We start from the raw sequence: 26,477 nt of genomic DNA, 5'->3' as shown, positions 1-26,477 counted from the left end.
ACTACTGTGTTAAAGAAAAATGTATTGGCTAATACAGGCAAAGGAACAAGAAGTTCTACTACACCCAGACAAGTGGCAACAACAGCTGCTGTGGGGCCGTTGCAGGTACCACGGATGTTCGAGGAGACAGGAAAACAGAAGTAATTAGGGAGAGGTACTATCTTTCACAGTCCGATGATACAGTGATATGTATGCACATCCCATGTTATAGATAATTTTACAATTGTTAGAGCAGGTTATTTGGCAATACTCTACGCAGATGACTAATTAAAGCTTTTGAGGCGTAAATTCCCTTTGTCAGCGGGAATTTGTGTTACAGAGCATTAATGAGCATTTACTTTGACCCTAACTACCAGTTAGATCCACGGAAATATCAGCAAAGAAAAAAGAAACAAATACAATGCCAAACTTTATGAATTAAAATATGCAATATTAAAGTTAAAATACAAAAATAAATTACTGAAAATTATATTACTAATATTAGCTGTGTTTCAGGTGTTATTTTAGATTTGTTCCCTATATTGATGCTTAGCTTTGACAGTATCACTGGTTTCATTTCAGTATCCAACATTTGGAAGAAAGTGGTCAATATTAGGAGGTAGGCTGGACATTTTATTTTCAGTGGGACAACTGAAAGTTAGGCACTGAAGTACCCAACTCTGCCATTCTGGGGATCTGCAAGTGAAGCAGAACTCTGTGGCTTCCCATCCTGTGCAGTCCCCCACTCCTTGGGGGGGACAATATCTCCCAGGAGGATGTTCAGTTCACATACTGTACAGTAACTTGCAAAGCCCATTGAGAAAACGGGCATACTCTATGTCCCAGACTATGCTTAGCAGTCACACAATAGAAATAACTCTAAACAAGTAGTACATTCTGGTTTGTTCCTTACGAGACTATTCAGAGACTATGATACGATAGCAATACAAAGATGTCCAAAATTTAGAAAAATATTGTTTGACTTGTATTCATTTACTTCGGTATGTTGAAGTCAATTAACATAAAAATTCTCTGACTATGAGGCAGAAAAGATGCATAGAAGTACAGTGTAGGAGAGTCTGTTAAATATTTCAGTGCCTAATTCCATTTACCACTGTGCATCTTAATCTCTTACTAAATTAAGGCTAGAAATTCAACATAGCATTCATTCATAGAATTCATTTGTTCATTCATAGGATTTATGGCCACATGAGTTTATCAAAAGATGTAGTTCGATCCTCATTACATTACAAGCTATTATATTTTGCTAAGGAAGACCAATTACAACTATTTGAATAAAAAATATATTCTAGAAAGGCATCCAATCTTTATGCTTTGCACAGAAATATATGAATGTCGTACATCTAAATGACAGAGCAACCATTGGCTATATGAAAAGAGATAAAATATGGTGTGGAGAAAGAAATGGTTCATTGCTGTTGTTTCAATTATTCAGCACAGTGTGTATGCTTCCATCTTAAATCTAGATTTGGCATGGTATGTCAAATCTATAGCAATACTGACAAGCCACTGTCAAAACAGCAGCCTCAGTAAGGTGATGGAGCAGGTACTTAGACTAGAAAGGAACACCAGTGAATAATATTATGCATATCCACAGAAACTACTGTCTCCACCAAAATCACGTTAAAAATCTACAGGATGCTTCTGACTTTCAAATTCATGGAAATTCTAAAAGCACAGTGGAAAATGGTAGGAAAGCAATATGTCTGCATCCTGTTTCTATAATAATATTCTACATGTTTATTACCTCAATGCATCTGACAATTACCCTGCAGTATTTAGTTATCAGGAGGTTTTTCTTCCAAGATTACTTTCTTCTTCTCTGTTCTCCATTTGTTAACAGCATGTGCTCTAAGTGATGCCAAGCTAATTTATCATGATGACTGTATACGGCTCATTATCCAAATACATGCTATTTACAGGTGTTCTGTTAGTGAACCACTTACGGCTTTCTAAACCCTTACAGTGTGGTGAGCTTGGAGGCTTCCTGTGCAAGAACAGCTGCAGAGTTGCCTTTCCAGTAACAGAAAACACACCTGTAAGACAGGCACACTTCCATCTGGTCCTCACTGACCAATTTAAAGGTTGCTTATGCTCCTTTATCCCTACAACCTCTCCTCTCCTTATTGCTATTCCCTCACCTTCCCACAGCCTGTCTCCTTGAAGCTACTCCACCTTAGCCACTGACACCTTCAGACGCATCACCCTTTCTGCCTGTTGCCTCATGGAGCAGCTCAGAGAAGAGAATCTTAAGACTTTTTCTAAGCGAGGAATATATTACAGGGTCAAAAAAACTGAGCTGCTGTATTGTATGTTTGAACCTCTCTTCTGTTTGCTTTCAGACAGCATATACCTCAGGGGGACTCATCTGCTTCTCCAAATCAACGGCATAAAGAAAGCAACAGGCTTATGCTTTATTTTTTTTATCATCCTCCACACAGTTTATAACTTAAAGGGACAGTGAGAGTCCATAAAGTGGATGGAGACATTTGTTGCATGATTTGGAAAGTGAGCACTTGGATTAAGAGGTTTCAGGACCTGGAAAGATGAACAAAGTTAAAATGCCATCCGAGAGGAGCAGATTCTTTCTCTTTTTTTCTGCCAGTACATCCTGAGTATCACTTAGTCACCAGCCTAAATACTCAGTTGGCCATCTTCTAATTCCTCATTCCCTGGGTATCCAGCTTAAGAATTGTGGCCACTAGTGAATATAGTGGCTGTGCTTTAAGGAGACGCAGGACCATGTGAAGTAAGCTGAAAAATCAGGTGTTATATACCTCAATCTGCATGCCCCAAATTAGCAATAGAATTCAATAATTTTGGCTCTGCTCTCACTACTCTCACATGCCAACTATAATATTGGAATAAATAAAAGCTCAAACTCTCCCAAACTTGAAAGTTAGTAAAGTGTTGCAATAAGACCATTATGGAAACTTCGAAAAGAGTTTAATTCATTACAAGGTGTGGATATAGTTTGCTAGATATTGCATGAATGCACAGAATCAATGAGAAGGATGAAAATGAATAATAAATAATTACTTTCTGAGAAGGACAGAGGTGAAATAAATGAAACATGATCATACAATCAAATGCATAAATGGGATAAACCAATCTGCCTGGAAATGGTCAGCATTTCTTAAATTTTGGATGCTTTGCTTTCCCACCATTATTTTTCATTGCTGTTATTGCATGAGGTTATTTCCCAACAAAGAAATAAAAGCCCTGAATATATCTAAAATGTTATTGTTTCTTGAATTCTCACTTCAATCCATCGATAATGTTCAGTGTCACAAAGAGGTCCCTGCCACAGAGGTGCTGCCAAGGAAATATTAACCAGTTCTGGGGACTGCAGGAAAAGAGCTGGTGGGGACAGTTTCCTACTTGGTCTCCTCCATTTCTCCCCACACTGAGACAGGGGTGTTTTGGTCCCAGCTTAAGCAAGACAAACAAGCCATATCCAAATGATAAAGAGAAAGGAAATAGTGCAGAAATTCCTGGGATTTTTTTTTTTAATAGGTAGTTAAGTCCTTGAAGAACTGCTTTAACTACCACCCCATTTGCAGCCATTTGAGCTCACTGATTTTTAGCAGTTGCAGGCTGCCCCCATGCCTGTGGGCCAGCTGCTACACGGGTACCTGACACACTTTGTCAGTGAATTTCAAAATCTTTGCTGAAGTGCAGAAACGTAAAGGCCAAGAAGATACTCTCATTCTGTTCCATGTTCTTGCAGTTATAAATATCCGTGCTCATAACCTGCTCCAGTCCTTCCAAATATCAAATTCTTTCCAGTGGGTCCTCAATAGAGCATTTCAGTAAAATGGCTGTATGAATTAAACACTGCTAAACCAAAACATTTTTCTTAGACTTGTACAAAACCAGGCAAAGCATTTTTGCTAAGCTTTCCCCCAAAAGTCTGCTCAATAAGACAATTATCAGGAAATCTCTGACACCCAAAGGTAACAATTTGGCAGAGTAGAAGAAAGCAAAACCAGAGTATATATTACAACAGAAAATGATAGGCTAAACATGAGGCACAATCATCACAACCTGTAATAGCGCAAACATATTTGTAACTCAAAATGAACTTTTACACACGTTTTATGTTTCGCTACATTGACAGTCTGTTGCCTAGTGGCTCTCTGTGGGACCTCTGGCAAACTCCTTTCACCAAAAAAAAAAACCAAAACAAAACAGAGGAAACATTTCAGAGGATCAGTATTGTCCTCCACAATAACAGTGACACTGTCCAGGTTTTGTTAGCTATCCAGAGCCGTAATTTTATAAGTCAGCTTTAATTACTGAATTCTTTCTTCTCCAACAATTCTATTTTTAAAATATTTTCAGTGCCCCAGAATTTCAGACTAAGGGAAACATAAAACAAATATAGGCCACGTAACACATACATTATTGCAGAACAAGAAATACAAAATCCAATATTTCTTCCTTCACAGGAGACTCTGTATTGTTCACTTGGCAATCAAGTATATAAATTACACTTTGATTTTCTTGTTACACTTCTCTTTACCATGCCTGCTGTGCTGATGTGTCGAGAGAATTTGCCCTTTTGAAGTTTTGCTGACAGTGTTACAAAACCATTTTCTCTGGAGCACCCTTCTGAAACTTGTTTTTTGAAACCCTTTTTATACTATACCAATTTTGCTACCTCTGCAAAAAATGTTACTCGCCTGAGGGTTTTTCTTCTTCTTTCAGTCATGCTGCCAGGGGGCTGATTGTTTCTGATTGCTAAAGTCAAAACTCCCTGAAAATGGACTATTCAAGCTGAAGAGCATTTCACATGAGCACGGCAGGCTTTCCCGTCACCTTATTTGTCTATATTATTTAGTAATACAGTTACTATGTGATGGAGATTATAAAATCGTTTGGTCTGGCTGCATTGACAACCTGGGCAGAAAAATAATTCTATTGCTTGAGATTCTGGAATGCCAATCATAGAATAAAGCATTTGGCCACTTAGTGAAGAATGCAGTGTAAATGAAACAAATGGATATATAGAGGACATACATAGATAGGTCTCTAAAGCCAAGGTATCAGTGATGGAATTTCTCACGTGGGTCATTTAACCAAATTTTCTTGGTTTCACTAGGCAACTGGATAAAAATATTCTATGTTTAACTTGATGGGAAGACTATTAGAAATCATTTTGTGCATTTACAACATAAAATTATATCCATTAGACATCAAAATGTCCACTGCATCATTTGTATCATTTTCTCTCCTGTGAAGAATTGCTCCTACATTGTATTATCCATTGTTTCACTGCCTCAGGCAAGAAGGTTTTATCCATTTCCCTGCTACAGCCTGAAATGTGCATATATGGTATAATATGCTGAGGTATCTGAAATTAAGACAGCATTACTGATCTGAGTGAATCCGAGAGCAAATGTAAAGGTGATAAGTATGCCATTGACTTCCAATTATACTTTTACTTTCTTTTACCATTTATAAGAACCCCAGCACATAAATGTCCCCCTCCACCACCACCCCACCTTTTTTTTTTTTTTTAGTATGGTAGTTCTGAATTATTTGTTTAACCTTACAAAAACTTGGGGATGTTCAAACAGGCTGCTATCTGCTAGCAGCTGATGTGTTTGATAAATTATTCCCTGTATTTAAAGGGTAATAATGTTCCTGGGCTGGACACAGTGTGGGCTGCATGATGTGAGGCTGGAAAAGGAATGGGTAAAGGCAACCTCTTCCTGTACCAGCGCTGAGCCAGTGGTGCAGCCAACATCTGGGACTGCCTGAGCAAGCTGATTTTGAGATTTCTTGTGCAGACATTCATCCAAGTGTGGGTGAAAATCTGAAAGAACTGTAGAATATGAGAGCTAGAAGAGACTGCAAAAATCTATGCAATCAACCCCTCTTCCCTAACCGAGGGTTACTGGAGGTGTGTCATTACAGACACATGCATTTCTAGCCTATTCTTATAAACCTTCAAAGATGGAGGTGCCACATGTTTCCCAGGCAATCTTTTCTAGAGCTTCACTATTCCCAGTATTGAGAAGTCTAGCCTAATCACCACTGCTGTGATTAGCCCATTATTGCTTTTCCTATACATCCATAATATATAGAGAATAGTTCATTCCATTCTTCCTTGTGACAGTTTTCACATACTCATCGACACTTTGAATTTCCACTCATATGTTCCTCCTTCCAACTAAACAACCCAAATCTTTCAGTTCTTCCCTTAAACCAGCAGCTCTCATAATTTTCCTGTTTCACTTCTGGATCATCTCTTGAAAGGAAATATACTAAAAAATGTTTACTACACTTGAAAAACTATAATGTATCATTTCTGATAGGAAAGGTTGAAGCAATTAGAAGTTCTATGATAGAATGTTTAACTGGCACAACCAAAACTCCAAAGTAAAATCCCCTGAAAAATGTTCATAAACACTAAGCTAGCAGCAATGGGCGTCAGTCTCATTCAGCATGATATCTTAGTCATTTCACAGTTGAAGTAAAATCGATTAATCATGTATTGAACTAGAGGGAAGGAGATAGAAAGGATCACATCAAAGACAGAAAAAGGTAGACTAGACCGAAAGAAGATTTTTCAGTCGGACAAAATCATTCGGGTAGTGGGAAGGGAAAAACACGAGCTAGCAAGAGAGCACCAGGTAAAACAAACAAGTGGAAGATAATATGGTTGCTGAAAATCACACAGAAGCCTATGGAAAGAGTTATCAAAACACCTGTGACTGCCAAAACTCTTGAAAAGTAAAATAATAAATAAAAAAGAGAAAAATATCAGAAAAAAACTAGACAGCATGAAGGTGCACATGAGAAAGAAAAAGAGGAAGTACATGGAAGAAACAAAGAGGCTTCAGAGCCTCCCTTTCAGGCATTTTGCCATAGGAATCAAGAAGGACAAACTATATTTAATGCTTTTCAATTTCAAAACAAAAGGTACTGGGAAGAATAGATACTGCCTTCTCATGTAGCATCTTTCTTTTCGTTTTCTGCTTTTACTGTGAGTCAGACCCAGCCCTGTTTCCTGTTAGTGTTTGTGCCCAGAGCCTTAAAAGCAGTAACGTCACCTCTTCCAAACATGCATGACTTGTTAGAGAGCAAAAACCACCCTGATCCCACAGAAAAGAGCAGACATTTGACAAGTATCTTGAAGCTTTTGTGGGAAATCTATTAGACAAACTGAGGCTAGGGAGTTAGTATAGTTTAACAGTGCACATTTATGTGATGCTTCGTATGATCCCCAGCACAGTTTGTGTGTTTCACATCACAGAAACATCTTGAGCTTGATGAGGAATGTTGATATTGGAAATAGCGTGTGCCCCATATTGAGATTCAGGATCGTGTAAAATAATACTAGTGTGCACTTATGTATGCTTTACTTTAAACAGAGAAAAATAAAGATGCCCAGATTAATAAATAGTGATTACCTCAGAGCAGCAGTTTTCCCATTTCTGTGAGTACATGTGACCTGCCTGGTTTGGTACCCAATTTGTATGTCCCAGTATTTGTTCTCCTGTCTATTCTGTCTGTTTCGATTCCTCTTCTTCTTAATTAACTCACGAGCCTCGGGATCCCGAATGGCCTTTTCTCTGTCTTTCTCCTTGTCTTTGTTCTTCCCTCGTTTCCTTGCTTGCCTTATTTGTCTCGAATGGGGCACTGAGCATGCGCTCCAGGGTCCCACGTTTAGGCTATACAGGCTTTCTTCAGCAGTGCACGGGCTAGACTGACAGATCTGAAACTCAGTGAGGTTAGGACAAGCAGACCCACCGAACTGCGGTGGAGCCACAACGTGCCGAGTTCGATGCTGAAGCCCATTGCCGCAGGTCTTGGAGCACTCTGACCAGGGGGCGAATTCAGCCACGATGCAGTCCTGCCGGCACGGGATGAGGCACGCCTGCTCCTGGCGGGGCTTCGGCTCAAAGTACTCGCAGATGACATCCTCAGCTGGCACCCCGTTGGACTTCTGGATACAGATGATGTCCCTTGTCTGAATCCCTTCCTCCCCTCTGAGGCACTCCAGAGGCTTCTCATGGCTCCGGGAGAGGACAGGCCGGCACTGGTTCCAGCTGCCGATCTGCCAGTCGTACAGCTCCTTGTGCCAGTCGCAGACCCGAAAACAGCTCTGCTGGTTGTCCGGCCGCTCCGGCTGCTTGCAGTTTGTGGGTAGTGTGGTCCAGCCCTCCACGTGGGCACACCACACTGCTCGTGTCTGGATGCCACCTGGACCGCATTCATCTCCCATGCATCTCCCCCACGGACCTGGAAAACAAGAGAAGATGCTAACATTGCACACTTACTTGGTTTTCTGCTGTGGCGCGAAACCAAGCTCGCAGAACCAGTTTTGCATTTCCAATACCTCTAGGAATTTCATTCTTGGAGAAATTAGAACTTGGGAAACATAAAACCAGTATGGGAATTATTTTTCATCTCCTATTTTTATTATTACAGATACCTTTCATTTTTTGTCCTAGACAAATTGAGTATTTAATTTCAAGAACATACACAGGAATTAATCACATTAGAGAACTAAGAACTGAGCAATCACAAAGTCATCACATAGTTTTGACTAGCAAGATAGGAGCCAAAGTTCTCCCCTCAAAGGCATGAATCTAATCTCTCTCACCTGCATGAATACCCTTTCCTGGACTGTTTTGGGTTTTGCTTCACATTTCTACTGCACTACTCTCTATACCCTGATGCCAATTAATATCACATTCTCTTCCTTCCATCTTGTGTTAAATAATGAGAATAAAAACATAATAAATTTAGAAAAATAGAGGCAATTTCAGGTAGGCCACTTCCGTTCTTTCCTTTGTTATAACAAAAATAAAAATTAAAAGCCAGTTAAGGAGTGTTTGTTCCAAACAATCTGTGAAATTACTATACAGAATAAGTTCTTGAAGACAGAGATAAACCAGCTGGTAACTCTCAAAAGAACAGAAGTTACTTGCTTTTTTAAAATCTCTAAGGGCTAAGGTGAATACTCAACATGTTGTTATAATTAATGTCAACAAAACCAATAAAAACCTATATCCTTGACAGCTGATATGGTTGCTTTTTCCATTATTAAAAACTGTAATATTCACCCAATGCAACTCATAAAATTCACAAACCAGAAGGAAAAAAACCTGTAACTTTCAAGTTTTCTAAGACCTCCCCTCATACACGCTGTCCATTGACTTACTGTGAAAGAGGAAAAGAAAAAGCAGTTCATAAAAAAACCCGTAACCACTTTCCAAAGGAAAGGTGTCTACCTGCAGGCTGTTGGTCACACAGATTATATTTTTTCTGAGCGAGGACTGCTCATGTTCCATGAAGAAATTGGGGCCAGGCCACTCAGTCCTCACTCATCTGAACGACCCCAGTAACAAGACTATTTGTGTGAATAAAGTTGTGGGAGTTGCTGGGCTGAGCCTTTGTTTCTTCCAAAGCAGGTTAACGGAATAATTTTGGTACTGTGCAAGGGTAAGTTAAACAAACTATGGCAGTTACAAATTTATATGAAATTTGGCAGGAACTACAAACTATGGCAGGAGCAACACTTTCTTACTGAAAGACTGGAAGGATTATGAAGCTACATCTTATTACTGACTCCCATGAGCTTTAAAACTTTCATTGACTTCAACACAATTTTCAGCTGTTCATCCAACATTAACTTCAGTAGCAGTTTGGGAATGGGCTGATGACAGGCTATATGCTTAACCTCTGCTCCTCATTGCCTCTTTTTTAAGTGGGCACTGAAGCTGAACACTTTGTTTATAGTTCTAAAATCCTAAGCATTATAATTCGATAGCAATGCCAGCTGGCAGAGGAAGATTCAATGCATGGAAACTCCTCCATATTTTTTGTGGTTTAAGTTCGAATTAGGGTTTCCAACGTTTAGCTAGCTATCCAGAAAAATAAATGTATATTAAATACAAATACATTTCTGTTTCCATTTCAGCATGATTACCCTACTTTATCTTTAACCAGCCTTCCACAAATGACATAATTGTTGTATTTAAGCCTGCTTACACTGAGTTAAGAGATGTGTTTTCACCAGAACATCACTTTATTCTTTTAATGCTGGCAAGTGTTCAAAGACTGCAGAAAATCTCCAACTAAAACAGAAATACTAAATTAATCATGACTGAAATAAAGCTAAATCATTCATCTTGCAAACTACAAGTTTCTGTCTTATCAGATCAGTGTACCTTGTGTATACTATGTGTTCAGTGAAGAAATCCTTCTTTTTAAAGATCAGGTCTTTATTTTACTCCAGCTGAAGAGTTAGCCCGTTTGAGATTTTACCAAATTTCCAATCATCAATTATCCAAGAAATCACAATGTACCTAAAATTGTGCTTGACATTTAAGTATCTTCAATCCAAGTCATTGACATGTTTTTACTCATGCAAATGACAAAAATCTCAGCCTCAGTGCACTAACTACTGCCTTTGGCAATGCAAATATGAATAAATTTATCTGTACATGAGTGTGATAATTGGGCAAAAATAAGCTCTTTCATTAGATTACAAGAACGTTGGTTTTAGAACTGGATCCAAACTAACGATGAGGTGCACAGATAGGCTCATGTATTAAACTGCATTATTTTGCTTTTGCTGTGAAGTAGTATGCAATGCCAGTGAGTACCAGCAAACCACATTTACACTGAGCAAACTACTACTCAGCACCTCTATGTTCATGTAGTTGTTGACACAGGGTTATTAGTGATGTATCTGATCCTCCCCCTTACCTATATTAAGTTGCTTTTTAAGGTTAAAAATAGATTATGGAGGGAGGAGGTGTTAAAGAAAGCAAGCTGAAAGCAAAAGGAAAAAAAAAAAAAGTTATGCACAGTTCTTCCCCTGCCCACTGAGCTTCCACGGTGACTCTGTACTTCCCTCCCATACAGTGACTTCCTGAGTGGAAGCCAACTCTGTCCTTTGCTCTCTGGCTTCTGGAAATCCCTCTCCCCCTGCAGTCTGGCCACCTACTCCCTGCCATACCCCCCACTCTCTCAAACTGTGGGGTGGGAAGAGATAAATGCAAAGAAGGAAAAAAAAAAACAACAAACCACAAAAACCACTCCTACAACTTCCATACTTGGTGCTTCTTTAGAATAAGAGCCTCAACCTAATGCCAATTACTTTTTTTCACAGTATCTGTGAATCTCGGCAATCTTAACAGCTTACTTTAACCCAGTTGTCTTATTTGGGGGAAAAGGAGGAATAGCCATTTTTTTACTTTCTTTAGCTTTTAAAAATAAAAATAATAATAATTAAAAAATATTTCTAGCAACACAGAAAGTTGCTTTGACCAAAATAATTTTGAGAAATACCAAAGATTTATTTCTTTTGAAAGCAGTTGCTGGCATCCACAATACCCAACATTTCTATCAGTTTTCAGGGGCACACTGCTTTGAAATCTTCAGTTAAGTTATCCACAATTTCTTGCAGGACCACAAGTCACTGTTGTTAACTTCAAGTACATGCTGAGGAACTTTGTTGCCATACATTCTTGATATGGATCTCACAAAAAGAGAGAAGCTCCACTGCAGTCCCCTTTACAGGTATCCATCTTTCGCCACCAATTAGAAAAAGAGCCTACAATAATTCACTTATAACTTAAGTGGCCCCAAACACATTGCAAGCATCAAGGCCAGACATAGTTCTCCTTTGAAAATAATCACAGAAAAGCAGGAAAAGAAATGCCTCTGAACAGAGTAAAGGGGCTTTGCAACTTAGTCCAAATTACCAGAAATGCATCCCAAAGTACTCCTAATCTGCTGTCATTTTTTTTTAAATCATTGCCACAGATTGAAGAAAAAGCACCCAGCATGTGCTTATAATTTTTCTTTGTCTGCTGGTCAAGACATCACTGAAGTACATGATACAAAAATACTGAAGGCAGAGGCTTTGAATGATCCTCAGAGGTATGAGAAGACCACATACAGATGATCTGCAATATGCTTTTTATATAATATCAAATAATATAATATAATTTTTATGGGCAGTACATTTACCACAACGTTTGTAAATGTGAGATTTTGGGATAAAATTAATCTTGCAGAAACTAGAGTAGCATAGATATGCAACTGGGTAATGAAAGAGAACACAATGTAAAGAGTCTCACCCACCACCATCATTTAAAGGCCACAGCGGGGGGGGGGGGTGGCTGCTCTTTCACAAATCCTCAGCTGATGTTAAGCACTAGTGGCTGCTCTTTCACAAATCCTCAGCTGATGTTAAGCACTAGTAACAACAAAAAGTCTTTAGGAAAGCTGTCGAGTCTAATCAAGGCCTCATATGATGTTTTAATTTGCTCTTTATGAATATTCTTTAGGTTCTCTCTTTCCCACTGAAGCAGTCTTCACACAGACACTCTACCCTCCCTGCTGCGCACTGATCCAGTTACGCCTGGGCAATGTGCGCTCAAACCATTTCACACTGGGGAAAAAAAAGCTGCTGCTGTGAATGCAAAGTAGTTTTTCTTAGGATTTTGTTTTAAACATATCTAGACAAACAAATCGTAGTTCACCTGTAGTGAGATGTACTTGTCTCATGAAAATACCATTGTTTACCTGCTTTTTGTTTAATCAGTGTATTACAAATGGCAATCAGAGAAATAAATAGGAAGGTTGCTTCTTTTTTGTTGTTGGGAGTTGTCACTGAAATCTTAGTGAGTTTAAAATGTCATTTGTAATTCTTTGTCTTCTAAAGAGATTACTGTAAAATACAATATTAAGATTCCCTCTAAGCTTCTGGAGGATTAACATTTATTTTTGTCAGGGAGCAGGAAAGTAAGTGAATTAACCATTACTGCAGGTTTACTCTGAAATTTCAGGAAGTGATCACAACGGAGTAAAAATTCAAGACAAAACCCTCACTAAAGCACTGATAGCTTTGCAGCTAACCAAGAGCAAAGTAAGCTATCGTAGTATTTAATATCTTACATATTAATATTGTTTCAGGTATTAAAACTGTCACTATTTGAAGAAAAAAAAAACTTACTTTGAATTTTGATCCAGAGCAAATAAGGCTAGGTGAACATCCCTTCAGCTTTTCTCCACATACCAATACAAGAAAATAGACAAATAAGCCCCCAACTTTCCCCAAGCATAAAACTCAAAACTTAAAAAGTTTGACTTAAAATGTCAAGCAAGACATTACTTCAATTTTTAACAAATGAGAGGGTTGCACCACTGATTTAATCTGAATTTTGCTGCACTCTCAGTGAGAACTGGTTTTGACCCATTTTGTGTTACTGGTTTGGTGCCTGTAAGTAGCATTAACAGTTTAATGCCAGAAAGGGAGACTCGGACTGCACAAGACAATGAGCAGCTTAGTTTTCAGTATTTTGAGAGGATTGTATTTAGAGACTATTGAGAGACTGATTAGCAGAAATCTACTTTTCTTAAGTTCAGAAACAAGCTAACCTTACTCAGTATTGGAGACCTCAAATTTCTTTGTATTATGAGAAGGTTGTGATGAAGGCCAAGAAGGTTAACTGGGTGATAGAGGGCTGAGAGTCAGAAGGACACCCGTATACAAGATACGGCTCAAGCCTAAGCAATAAATCTCGAGAGAGGTCAAAAAGACACAGATCAAGAAGTCTTTGAAGTACTCGGGACATGACAGTGAATGCAAACTGCAGCTCCTGATAGCAGACTCGGTCAAGGAGCAGGATGAACAGCAGGCCACCGAGAACATAACAGCCTCAGAGCTGCTACCAAAATCCCTTGCAGATCCGCTTGGCTAAATTAAAATACAATAAGCATGTCTATAACTCGATAGGGTATACCTATACTATCTATATTTGGTTTACACAATTGTAGTAGCAAAGTAAAAGTAACTGCTGCCACAACAGAGTATTTTTATTCACAGGTAGTAGCCAGTTCCAAAAGTCTAAACAGGGAACTGAGTCTCACTGACACAGACACTTTCCCTATTACACTGAGAGGAAGTAATACAGCAAAATGACTTAATTCTAGATAAATTATTGATAGCTTTATTTTTTTTTTAATATAGAATCTGAGATGCTGCCAACATGACAAGCTGGGCACATTTGGAGAGACAGATTCTGTAATTTATACCATTGGGAATGCCAAGACAGCAGAAGATCACTGATAGACAAAACCTTTATTTTTGCCTCTTTCCCACCCGTGGTGGGACTCCCTGGGTGCAGTATGACTCGCTGCCTGCTCTGTTTGCCAGCAAACTCCCCCCTCCAGGAGTGCTATGGATCACCTTTACTGTCATTTCTATTTAATGCTTTTGTCTTTCTCAGCTCCTCTTTCAGAGGTTGAAAAGAACATGCAAGGTTAGTGTCTGTATCAAAGAAAATGGATTCAGGATATGGAAGAGAGATGAAAAAGGAAAGGATTATCAACATAATCAAACATAACACCTGTGATTCAGAGGAATATAATGGAGAATCAAATATGTCTACAAATGATTTGACTTGTAGGTCAATTTTTTTTATTTCCTGATAGTAAAAAGGAGAGTGTCAGCCATATTGCAGTTCAAATAATTTTAGAATCTGAATAACAAGTTGTTCACCTTTCTCAGATTAACAAAGAAATATAAAAATTAATATTAAAAACCAGTGATGTAGTTCAATCTAATCCACAAATTTCACATTGTTTCCCCAACTTTCCAGGGCACACTTTCAAACAATGGCATAAAGGCAAACTTGAATACATACAAAAATCAGCTATTTAGAAATCTTTCTAGCTGTACATGTAATTATTAAGGCACTTTATAAGTGTGGGCCTTTTTCTTTTTTCACCTATTTCCTATCCATTGGGAAAATACACTCACACATGTTTCTGATACTATTAATGGCATGGTAATTAATATCATCCGTTTTCAAATTTCACTTAAAATGATGAATGTAACACACATGAAATAAACTTAAGAGTAACCATACCAGTTTAAATTCTGACATCAACATCACAAAAACCATAATGCTTATCCAGTGTTTCCCCAGCTGAGCATTTTCATACTAGGACCCCACAAATTACTGGAATCAAATTTTACTTATTTTCCTCCAGTAAGTAATCCTTTTGTATATTAGAAAACTGGTGCGTCTAAAACAAGGTTGTGTACTCCATAAGAAAAAATTTTTAATTTAACGTGCTTTCCCAGTATCGATACGGTGGCTTCCTGTGCTGTAATTCATGGTAGTTTTAACATCACATTTCACTTGGTAGAGGGGTTTTTTGTCTGCTTTGTGCTTTTTTTGCCTTAACATTGTGACAGTTATAATAGATATTGAAACTTGTTTCTACCTGTTATTAACATGGAAAGGGTAAAAAGTATCTACTTCTGTAGTACAAAAAATACATAAAGAAACAAAATGGTATGAAAAAATGCTACTTCTTCATTCCCCAGACAGTCAGGTCTGAAAACCTAATTCAACCTTCAAAGAAAAAAAAAAAAAAGAAAAAGAAAAACACAACCACCTCCTTATGTTTGTCACTGTTTAATATTTATTTTGTTGCTCTGACTGTGTGGTTTCAAATTTTTTTAAAATAAACTGCATCAGGGCTTACACTTTTCATATGACATTTCTTCCAAAAGTAATTTGAAAGTAATACCCTGAAAATGGCTATCTACACCAAAGCTATCGAGAGGCTCCAGCTCACAGTAGTGGTGCAACATGATTATCTGAAGTATACAGTAGCGCACACACAAACATGAAAGGCTGACAGCTCACAGTGCAGAACTATCTGGCTTTGTGTTGTTATCATAACCTGTAATGAAATCCTTTCCTTTAGGCATATTATAAACTTAAGCTAATTCTCAAAACATTATTCACTTTTAAAACAGTAGTTCTTCCAAACCGTTGTTTGGGTGTTGTTTGGGATTTTTTTTAGCACGAGTTTCTCTAAGTAATCATTTTTCCTTTACATAGTATAGCAGTAGCAGCCAAAATTAATATTGAATGCGTGAAAGGAATACTTAATTGAAGCAGCATGCTTTAAAGAGAAATAGAGCTTCTATGTTCTACAAAGCAATTACATTGCTTTGAGCCTCTAGTCATGTAACAAATACTTCTGATATTGTAAGATACTGATTACAGTTTCTTCTAGCCCCCAGTCTGTTTACACATAAAGCTGGTTCATGAACATTTCTTAGTTTCATTAAAGGCTGTGTTAAAACCATACTAACGTATTCCTCACACTCCTCTCCTTACGTTCTTTCTCTAGTCACACTGCTGGCTGAAAAGCCAGATAACGCTCTTCCGGCAAAATGATGATTCCCATACAGAGCAAACAGTCTTGCAGGCCTTGTAAGTTGGATGAAAGGCTTTATTAACCTTTGCTTGTATCTCTCCCCACACATGAATGTTTTTGTTCTTTTGGATTACTAACAGTTGAAAGCTCTTCTGCGTTTCCCGCCTGAGACAGCTATACTGAGTTAGACCAAAGACCTACCTACCCCAGTACCTATCTCCTGCAGCAACAAAGAACAGAGGCTTGAAGGAGGTATAGAAATATGGTGAACTTCTACGATGCCTTCCAGCTCACACACTATGGCAGACATGTTGGTACAACCCTTCTAATATAATTAATAATTATACATGTACATCAGATAAAGAATGTCCACATGTTCTTCAACTGCCTTCTAAAGAAGATCAGTCTTAGAAATCATATTAGAAACTCCTAAGTTTGCTGCGGTTTTTTTCTGTGCAAGGCAACCAGAAATGTAATGGCAGAAAACACATGGCTTGGACATATTTTTGCTTATGCAGTGGGCAAGGAAAAACAAAAGAAAAACCACTCCCATGGACAGTAGAGCCAATTACAAGTGAATCTGTGAAATCAGTAGTTACTTCCAGTTATTATACAGACTGTAATCATGGGTAAATATTAACATTTTACAATGAAAGCTCTACAATTATATGAGAAACAATAACATCGTCAAAAATTATTCTTACCTGTGTCCCTGTAGATTTTTACAGCTCTGTCTGCATCAGAATCTGATTTTAAAGGATACATTATTGAGAAAACTAATTCAGGATCCACTGCCTATTAAAGAGGAGGATTTGATTTGTACAGATTAAGACGAGGTTTTCCCCTTAGTTTTGAAGCAAGATTCACTGTTTTGTCCTCGTCAGCATTTTACATTCAATTTACTCACAAATCTCCAAGCAAAATTTAACTGAAAAACTGCTAAGAGAACACCTCACTTAACCTGAAAATCTCATTGCTAATGCAGATTTTTGCACTAATTCAACGTACTGAGGCTTGCCCTTCACCTTTCATCAGAGTGAACCCCAATTAGATCAATTGGGAAAACACCGCTAGCCCCTGTCATGACATTTGGGCAACAGCATGTGCTGCAGCACCAATTTCTTGGTACTATTAGCAGAGTTTATTTCTGTGCAGTCTCGTGCAATCTCATGGAAATCAGCCATACTGCACAGGTTACAGGGACTTTAAATCATACCACTTTCACTTCTACCATGAATTATTTTGCAATTCAGTTTGTTAAACATTATTTTCTTCAGTACACGCAAGCTGATATATTGAAAAGAGAAGACAAAATATTTCTGTTTCAATTAGCATCACGACCAAGTGAATGCTTTTATTGTTTTGCCCCTGTCTTATTTTTTGCCCTTTTATTTCTTTCCCTTGTTCATCATAGCCTCCTGCTGTGGTGCTGATGGCCAGAAGTGCTAGTTGCGTGGCTGCCGCAACCACAGGATACATCCGTCAACACAGGCCATCATGCTTGTGCCAGCCCAGCAGTTTGCAATCCCAGCCTCTGCTTACATTAGCCAAGGGCAAACAAGTCAAAAACCTCCTTCACTGAGATATGAAGAATTCACTGCTACAGCTTTTCAGAGACTAACTACAGATTTTTGACTAGACTACTAGAACCAGACACCAGAAATTAAATATAATATCTTTGCGCAATGGCTTTTTTAAAGGGCCAGACCTCCTGCAGGAGATAATGTCAGACAAGGTAGCAGAAAGTTGGTTATAAGAAAATACTACAGTTTAGTTGGATGAAGTCAGGAAGAGGTTGAGGCTGTACTCTCAGCCCTTCTGCTAGCCTGCAGGAAGATCTACATACACCATTTCTGCCTCCTTGCACTTCAGCTTCTTCTGTGTACAGCAGGGACAACAAAATGAATTTTTAAAGCCCATTTAGATATATTGATGAAAAATTATGTGCAAGAAGTAAATAGCAATAGGAATACATGTTCTGTCATTTTTTCTCTGGAAGCACACAGTTTACTCAGTATCTTTCCCTCGAGTTTCGAGTTGCGTTGAAAGGTGTGTTTTAATAAAAAAAGCAAGAAGCCCAGATGATAAGCTGCTACTTTTTCTTACTCATGACAGAAATTTTATTCATAGAGCACAGCATGCATACTTCTCATCTGTGTCTTCCCTCTGCCTCCTTGGCCACAAGAGAGCTAATATAGATATTCAAGGATCAAATAGGAAGGTTTCTCATCTCTCTGGATTCTTTATAGGTTTTTTTTCTGTGCCACTAATGAAATAAAATAAAATAGAAGACCTGAACTTAATGAATACCTCTTAGATAATGTTCTGGACTTATCATCCTTTTGGTTTTCTTCTAACTCATTGGAGCAAAGAAAGTTTCATAAAATTCCATCTGCCAAGTACAGACCATTACATAAAGGGTCAATTTTATGTATTTATTTTTATTTATCTTTAAATATTTAATTATTTAAATTGCCTATGTGTTTGACTGAAATAACAAAACAGTCATAAATCTTTTGAAGTGCACTAATACTTTATGTCTTGCTGAGATACATTCTCCCAAGCAGATCCTCTGTTCATTTATTATTCACTATCATCTACAGTTTGCCGAATTCATGTGAAACCCATTTTCAATTTTGAAATGGAAACTTTCTCCTAAAGTTGTGGTGCTTTCATTATCTAGACATAGTACTTAACACTGTGGGAAGGAATGCCAGCTAAGCTGTGTGGATGTACTCAAGCTATAAGTGCCGCTGCGTATCAAGGCAAGGATAGATCTATATTAGTTTTGAAGAAGTCTGTCAGGACCATATGAAACCTGTCACATCAGTGTAGGCAAAATAATTAATGTCTTCATCTGAGCACTCTGTAATCAATCATTTTAATTCCAGACACAACCGAGATAAATAATTAATTCCAAAATGTGACTATTACTTTCATCTGGCAAATGTGTTGCATAACTGTATTTAAAAAAGCAATTTTGTCTATTTTTGTGATGTTGGAAATATATCTAACAAACCTTTCTGTGTAAATTTTTTTAAAAATTTTTGTTTTAGAAATAAGTAATAACTTCTATGAAATATTAATGTAGGCAGTTATTTCAGTATCTCAGACCATATAATAATTTTAGCTTTTAAATGGAACTCCCCATTAATCACAGCAGGGACTTCTGCTTAAAAATACATGAACTCGATGTGGTATTATCACACTGATCTATTACAAGAACCCAAGATGTCCTATTAAAAATGCAACGAATCACTACAGCAAGCATTTAAAAGTATACAAGTATTTTAAGGAGGGCATCACAAGAATAGTCTCATACCAGAAATCTCCAGAAGATTTCTTAAAATTCCTCTCACCCATGAAAAAAACAGAGACAGGAACACAGCGACCGACCTCTGCCTTAGTTTTCTATTCTAGCACAAAAACCACTTAACCTTTCCATTGCTAGTACTACCTCTGATTTCTAAAGTTATTTCACAGAGGTCATTTCGTAAGAAGTAACAGCAGAATATTTTAGTAGATGCTACTAGGAAATGACACATCTTTTACACTTGTATCTGGACAGAAGAATCCCTAAATAGTGGGTAAAACTTTTTTTTTTAATATCACCTTAGACCTTCTGTAGATTTGGAAGGATTTACCCAGTTGTTACACTGACAAACCTCCCAGTCAAAAGAAGGTGACAGATGGAGAAGGCATTAGAGGACTTCCAATATGCAGAGCTACAAGGCTGAGGAAGGAACGTGGTATTGAGGCCAACTGCATGTTTCTCTCCAGAAAGGCAAACACAAGAAATTTTTTTTCTTTTTTATATTAATTTGTTGCTTCTTTGGAAACTGTTAAAGTGTCAAAGTTCAGCAGTGAGGAATGTCACTGAAACTCCCCCAGAATTATTTTATGTCACTCCTGTCCTCAGATAAGACAGATTTCCTTTCTGTTCTCCTTTAAACATGTCCTCATTCAGTGTCCAAGAAAACTGTAAACCTTTGATTTCATCAGACGCTATGAAAGCCTCTAGAAAGGAAAATATGATAGAATATGCATCGTGTGGAATTAATCAGATATTTACTGAGCCAGATCTTTTAGCTTAAATTTTTGAAAAAATAAATTAGAAATTTTATGAAAGAAATTGTGACAACATACAGGGCTGCCAGAATTCTTCTGTAGTTAAAAAAAAAAAACAAACACACACAACAAAAAAACTAACAAAAAACCCCATCTCTACAGGAAAGAGAAATTCTTCCAGAGGGCTCAGCATAAAGTAAAACACGGTAAGACAGAGCAAGGTGTCCCTTGTCAATGCTGTTAAAATAAGTAAAGGGAGGAAGGAAATAAACCTTTGGATTCTGCTCTTTCAGAAAGCCAGCCACAACTCTAAAAGCCCATCTGGTAAAGATAATAAACCGGATAATACTTCCTCTACCAAGTATACTCCTGTGTAAGGCATGCAAATGCTGAAGTAAGTAAAATCCATGTTACTACAGGATATTTAAAGGTACACATTTTACTTTACAAACAATGGCTTAAATCTGGTCTTGACCGTTGCCAAATTCTCATTGTCAGCAGAAACTTTTATCAACCTCTGAGATAAAACTTGGCAATGTTTAATTTTCCACAAAATATGAACACAAAGCAGTACAGACAATCATTTCTAATCTAAACACAGAAGGGAAGATAAGAGAAGACTCAGGGGGAATCTCATCCATGTGTACAAATACCTGAAGGGAGGGTGCAAAGAGAATGAAGCCAGCCTCTTTTCAGTGGTGCCCTCTGACAGGACCAGAGGCGATGGGCACAGACTGAAACACAGGAGGTTCCCTCTGAACATCAGGAAACACTTTTTCACTGTGAGAGTGACCAAGCACTGGCAGGGGTTCCCCAGAGATGACATGGAGTCTCCATCCTTGGAGACATTCAAAAGCTGTCTGTACGCAGTCCTGGGCAACCAGCTCTAGGTGGCCCTGCTTGAGCGGGGGGGTCGGACAAGGTGACCTCCAGTGGTCCCTTCCAACTTCACCCATTCTGTGGTGCTGTGGAATACACACCTATCAATATCAAACACAGAAGTCACAAAGAAAGTATTTGGTTTTGTATTTTCCAGATTCCCAATTTCCCAAACTTCACTATGCTAAAGTTTAAATCACTACATAAAGACTAAAAGATACTATGCATTCATGAGTAGATATACCCAGAAAGTAGACAGTCAGAAAATGCTATTTGTTAAGGTTTTGCGTTCATGAATTATAGAGTTTAGTATAAATCTATACCTTTCTAGAAATGGCTATTTAATTCTGCACCAGAGATTCTGTATCAGAAAACTGACAGGAAGAACAATTTACTATGAAAACCATCTGCAGAATTTAAAAATGTAACTAAGAGATAATTCCAATAAACTTAAAATGTGTAACATGTATTCGCATTTCATTAAATATTGACTACACTTGAAATTAATTCCTGAATATTTTTACAATTATTAACTCCAGTTGAATAGAGAAAGAAACATGACAGATACAAAATGGCAGAAAAGTCTCAAAATTATACATTGAGAAGACTTTATAATGCACTCTTTATGGATTATCACAAGCATTAAATCTCCTTGTTTAAGCTTCTTTGAACAATGTGTACTTATATACATATATTAATTATTAAAATTCTTCCTCCCACTATTTCAAAATATTAGATAAACATGAACCCAATTTTCTACACGGTGAAGGAATAGTCTATGTGCAAGTTTGATTTAAAGGAAAAAGTAAGTTTTGGGAGAGATCTGTATATCTGAACAGGGGCATGATCATTTATAGTCAGTCATATTAGCAGAAAATTTATGGTACTGTCTGAGTACTTATTAAGAAGTCACTGCAGCTGGAATTAGGAAAAATGTATTTGAAAAAAATGTCTGCAGAGCCCAGTTCATCAAAACTGCTGAATGAAGCCATGATGTCAAGTCAGTCAAACATCTAGGTAGCTAAATAGTTAACTTAACTTCACATTCTTCAATTTTGCTAATGATTGATCAGACCTGAATTCCTGAGTGTAACTTTACAAAGAGAGACAAATCCAAGAACATCTCCTTGTGATATAATAATATTTAATTAAAAGCCATTCCAGAAAGCAACTGCACCTGAGTGAAGATCTACTGTTGCACAGCCAAAGAAAGCTCATCAAGCTAAATAACAAATCTTACCCTTTAAAAGATTGAGCTAACATTATACCACTTCAGCACAGCTCCTTTGGCTACAACACTTAGGAAATTAGAAATGTTATTTCTAATTCTATTTCTAATTTCTATTTTAATTCCCCTTCAGGTTAAGTCATTGGCAAGGAAATTTTAACAGGTCAGATCTTTCAAAATCAGTAACGAACTGGGTTGGAGATATCTTTCAGAAAGGATGACTTCAATTAAAATAGCCCTCACCAGAGATAATGAGTAGAGAAGGAAGGTTAGTGTTGGACAAAGAAACACTCGCCCTCTTGCCAAAGAGGTGATGCAAAGATCATTATCAGCCTGAATTACACTGAAAAATCTTCAAAAGGCTGTGAAAAAACGAAAGGTCATTTTGTTTCAAGGAGAGTCTTTAAAAAGGGGTAAGAGTGACTGAAAGTCTTTCTTAATCATTTTTAAAACTCATCAATGTGAAAATGTTTGCTGGAGTCAGTAAGAAAGAAAGAAAGAAAAAAAAAAATTATGGGAATTTCAATGTCTCAAAGGACATTTACAGTGATCTTATGGCCACTGGTGTGTTTGGGCTTTGGTTTTTTTTTTTTTTTGTGTGTGTGTGTGTATCTTGTTTGGTTTTTTGGTTGGTTGGTTTGGTTTTTTCTTCTGGAGAACATGTAAGAGGTACTTATCCATTAGCAGCCATAAAAATCTCTCTCACCCTCTTCAGATGCACTGTGGAAGAAAAAGTTTTACCCAAGCAGGGACACACATGTACTTGGCCTAAGTCTCTACCATAATGTAAAATTTTACTCAAATCTAATTTTACTGAAGAAATGGAGAAGCTCTTGCTCCCTTTTAAAATATAAAGTTCATGGCTGGATAACAACAATTTGCCTCACATAGAAGTATAACATACTAATTATAAATCGAATGCAGGAGCTTAAATTTGTCTTATATACTTGGACCTCATTACTGAATCCTCAATACCATTGCCTTTTTTTCCCCTTGTTTTCTTATTACAATAATATTTAGGATGCTGCTTTTACTTGGAGTGAAAAATACAGTAATCTAGAGAATAGATACACTTTATGAAGGACACGGTTGTTTGTTCAACAGCAGGTTAATATAAGTAAAGGAAAGCTCAACCCAGTATGGCACGGGTAAAAGAAACAAAAGTCAGCTGTGTAGCAAAAAGAATGAAATATACTCCCAACCACATGCATCTGCTTATTACATGCAAATCATTACACTCTGCTTAATTAGTAAGCTCTGCATTTTTCCTTCCAGTTCTACTTTTTAAAGGCAATAAACTACTCCAGAGTAGGAGGTTATAGTAGTGAGAAACCTGACTTCATGCCAGTTGATCAGAATTTCCCTAGAATAGCACAGAATCATGTAAATCTTAATAGAGCTGAGTATTATAAAATAGACAAAGGAAGTCAAATCAGAAATGAGACAAATTTCTTCTCTTTCAACCATTCAAACAACTCACCAAGAAGGTAGCATTCTCTCCCTAGATGTCTTGAGATTGAAACTAGATGCTTTTCTGGAAGATGCACTCAATTACTCACATTCATTTTATTGGTCTAAGGACCAACCTCTGACCTGACTGTGTTAGACATTGTGTAGCTTCAGAGAATGAACATTCAGGTGCTACCCCAAAGTTCAAAAGCTAGATCAGGCTCAGGGAAGATACGTATAATGCACATGCAGAATAAATAATGTGATGACTGTAAACACGTTAGTTGGATTAATTTTTTAATTGATCGTTTTCTTTGCTGGGTATTCCTGGGAAGGTTTATATGAAATAGAAAGAAAAATGGGAACCTGTAGAGAAGAGTCAACGAGAAGTGTGAGTGGAGCTGAGGTACAGTGACCATGAGGAAGGCAGGAAAAGAAGTTTCAAACAGTCAATCAGAAAAGGATGAGAACACAAAATAGTGGATTTCACATACAAAAAGCCCCTACTTCAGCTCCTTCTGCAGCTGCTACTGCAGGCGGGGGTCTTCAGCTGTCTCAAAACCTGAAATTATCTTGCCTCAGTTGAGCAAGAACCTTAAATCCTTTTAAAAACAGAGAGCAAACACACAAGCCAAACAACATTAGTGCAATGTCTTGTCACAGCGTATCTAAAGACATTCACACAAGGAATTGCTTCCTTACACCTTACACCCTGCCCCTTGACCAGTATCTGCAGTGTAGACAGCCCGCTGACACCCTGCCGACATGGGCAGCGTGGGCTGGACGCTGCCCACGTTGACGAAAGTTAGGATTCTCTCCAATCACGCTGCCATTGCTGGAGCCAAGGGGTGGCACGATTTCTTATCCGAATGCAAAAGGCATTTGCACAATCGGCTGTTGCTGCCAGATGACCCAGACACCAGGCATCCCTGGCAGATCACCAGGGACATGGCATCACTTATGACCCTGTGTTTGCTCTCGGTGGTGAGGTGAGTTACTGTATGAGCACATTGTTGCTCCTAATGCCACAGTAAAGCTTTGTTTGATAGCATGTTGTCAGACCCCATTAGTGTTCAGACCACAGTACCTGACCATACATTAAAATTAGACACCAGCTGAAAAAAACAGAATTAAATTTAAGTTAGACATTAACTCAAAGTAAAAGTGAAAATATCATTAATGGACCAGGAAGCATTTTGCCAGCATAATTTCATTGGGAGCGCTCTATTACTATTACCCAATCAATGTTATGATATATGTTAACAGAGTAAAATACGACAGAAAAAACTGACTGAAAGATATTTTTGGGAATGTTTGTTTTCTTGCCTTCTAAGGGAAGGTAAAATATAACATGTGCTATCTACAAATCACTATTAATTTAAAGCTGCAGAGAGCACTATTATATGAAGTAACTGAACATATCTGTACTGATTAATAAATTTGAATTAAATGTATTTAAAGCAATAACTTTTATTTAAAGTATGTTTCAGTTTTTAAATAAGCAGGGAAAACGCACACATTACAGTGAAAGGTTTGAAAAAAAACCCAGCTATTTTAGTGCTCTCCTTTCAATAATTCAAACACTAATAGCTAAAATCCAACAATAGAAGCTCAGACAGTGATTCTACTACTCCCTTGGTGGCCTTTAAGACCTTGGTTTCAGTCACTAATCCATATGCTAACAGACTTTCATCTATTACTAGGAATGATATCAGAAGCTTTCATAATTTCTCTGTAAGAAATGGAACACTTATCTGAGCAAATTCAATATTAATTGCATGTTTCACTTCAAACAGTCTTTACAGCCAACAGGCTTTTCAGTATCAGCTACTAAATATGACAACCGTATTACACAACTTAGAGAGCAGAAATAAGAAGTCTAAATGAAAATGCTAGAGATTTTCTATAAAAGAACCTGATGTTTTCTTTAGATAATACAAATTATCTGAAATTATTTGCATTAGGATGATGTCTTCTAATTATTCTTTAGCTTCTTTTTGTTACTCTGAAACCTTTTAGACATAAAGGTTTAAAAACAATAAAATAGTAAAAGCAGCTTCTCTGGCCATATTTCAATCATGCTCAAGAAACATCAGACTGATGTCCTGATTTTAGCTTGCAAGAAACACTTTGGCAGCATGAAAAGACTGACCCATTATCATCTCACAAAAACCTGGACATTTCATGATCAAAAATAAGGATTTTTTTCCCCCCCATTATTCAGGTATATGCTCTTTTATCAGATGGCAAAAAGCAGTCCCAATAAATGTACTGTATGATTTAAAAGAAATCTACTAAGAGCAACTCGGTCCTAACTGGGGCCTTATGTTAATATTCCTATATAAAGGACAAATATATTAATTCCTCTTTTTGGAAGTGTTAAAGGGCTGATTTCTACTTTACATATTACAGTGATAATGGAGTAAGTTTATTTCTGTTAATTTGTGGTACCAACCGGTTCAATACATGCAGCCTACTTTTGTCTAGTGATGCTTCCTGGTATTGCTCACACCTTTGATGAGGTTATAAGTACATACAGACCACCTAGGTTATTAACTGTAGGATGTCCTGAAAACATGGCAAACATTACAGAGAATTATTATTGTTCACAAAATGGGAACAAGGCTGATTGGGAGTACAA

General features: G+C 37.5%; 1 protein-coding gene across 1 annotated transcript in view; it reads right to left on the bottom strand.

Moving 5' to 3' along the window:
* The window catches only part of THSD7A (thrombospondin type 1 domain containing 7A), a 300,628-nt gene that overhangs the window by 122,435 nt on the left and 151,716 nt on the right, over positions 1 to 26,477 (bottom strand). The window contains exon 4 of the mRNA XM_064444530.1: positions 7,422 to 8,253. Coding sequence (XP_064300600.1) covers positions 7,422 to 8,253 — 832 coding nt within the window. The remainder of the gene's footprint in view (positions 1 to 7,421; positions 8,254 to 26,477) is intronic.

This window comes from Phalacrocorax carbo, chromosome 2, assembly GCF_963921805.1.
Source record: "Phalacrocorax carbo chromosome 2, bPhaCar2.1, whole genome shotgun sequence".
Lineage (NCBI taxonomy): Eukaryota > Metazoa > Chordata > Aves > Suliformes > Phalacrocoracidae > Phalacrocorax > Phalacrocorax carbo.
Note: the sequence above shows the minus strand (reverse complement) of the source record. Positions and strands in the feature narration are given on the sequence as shown.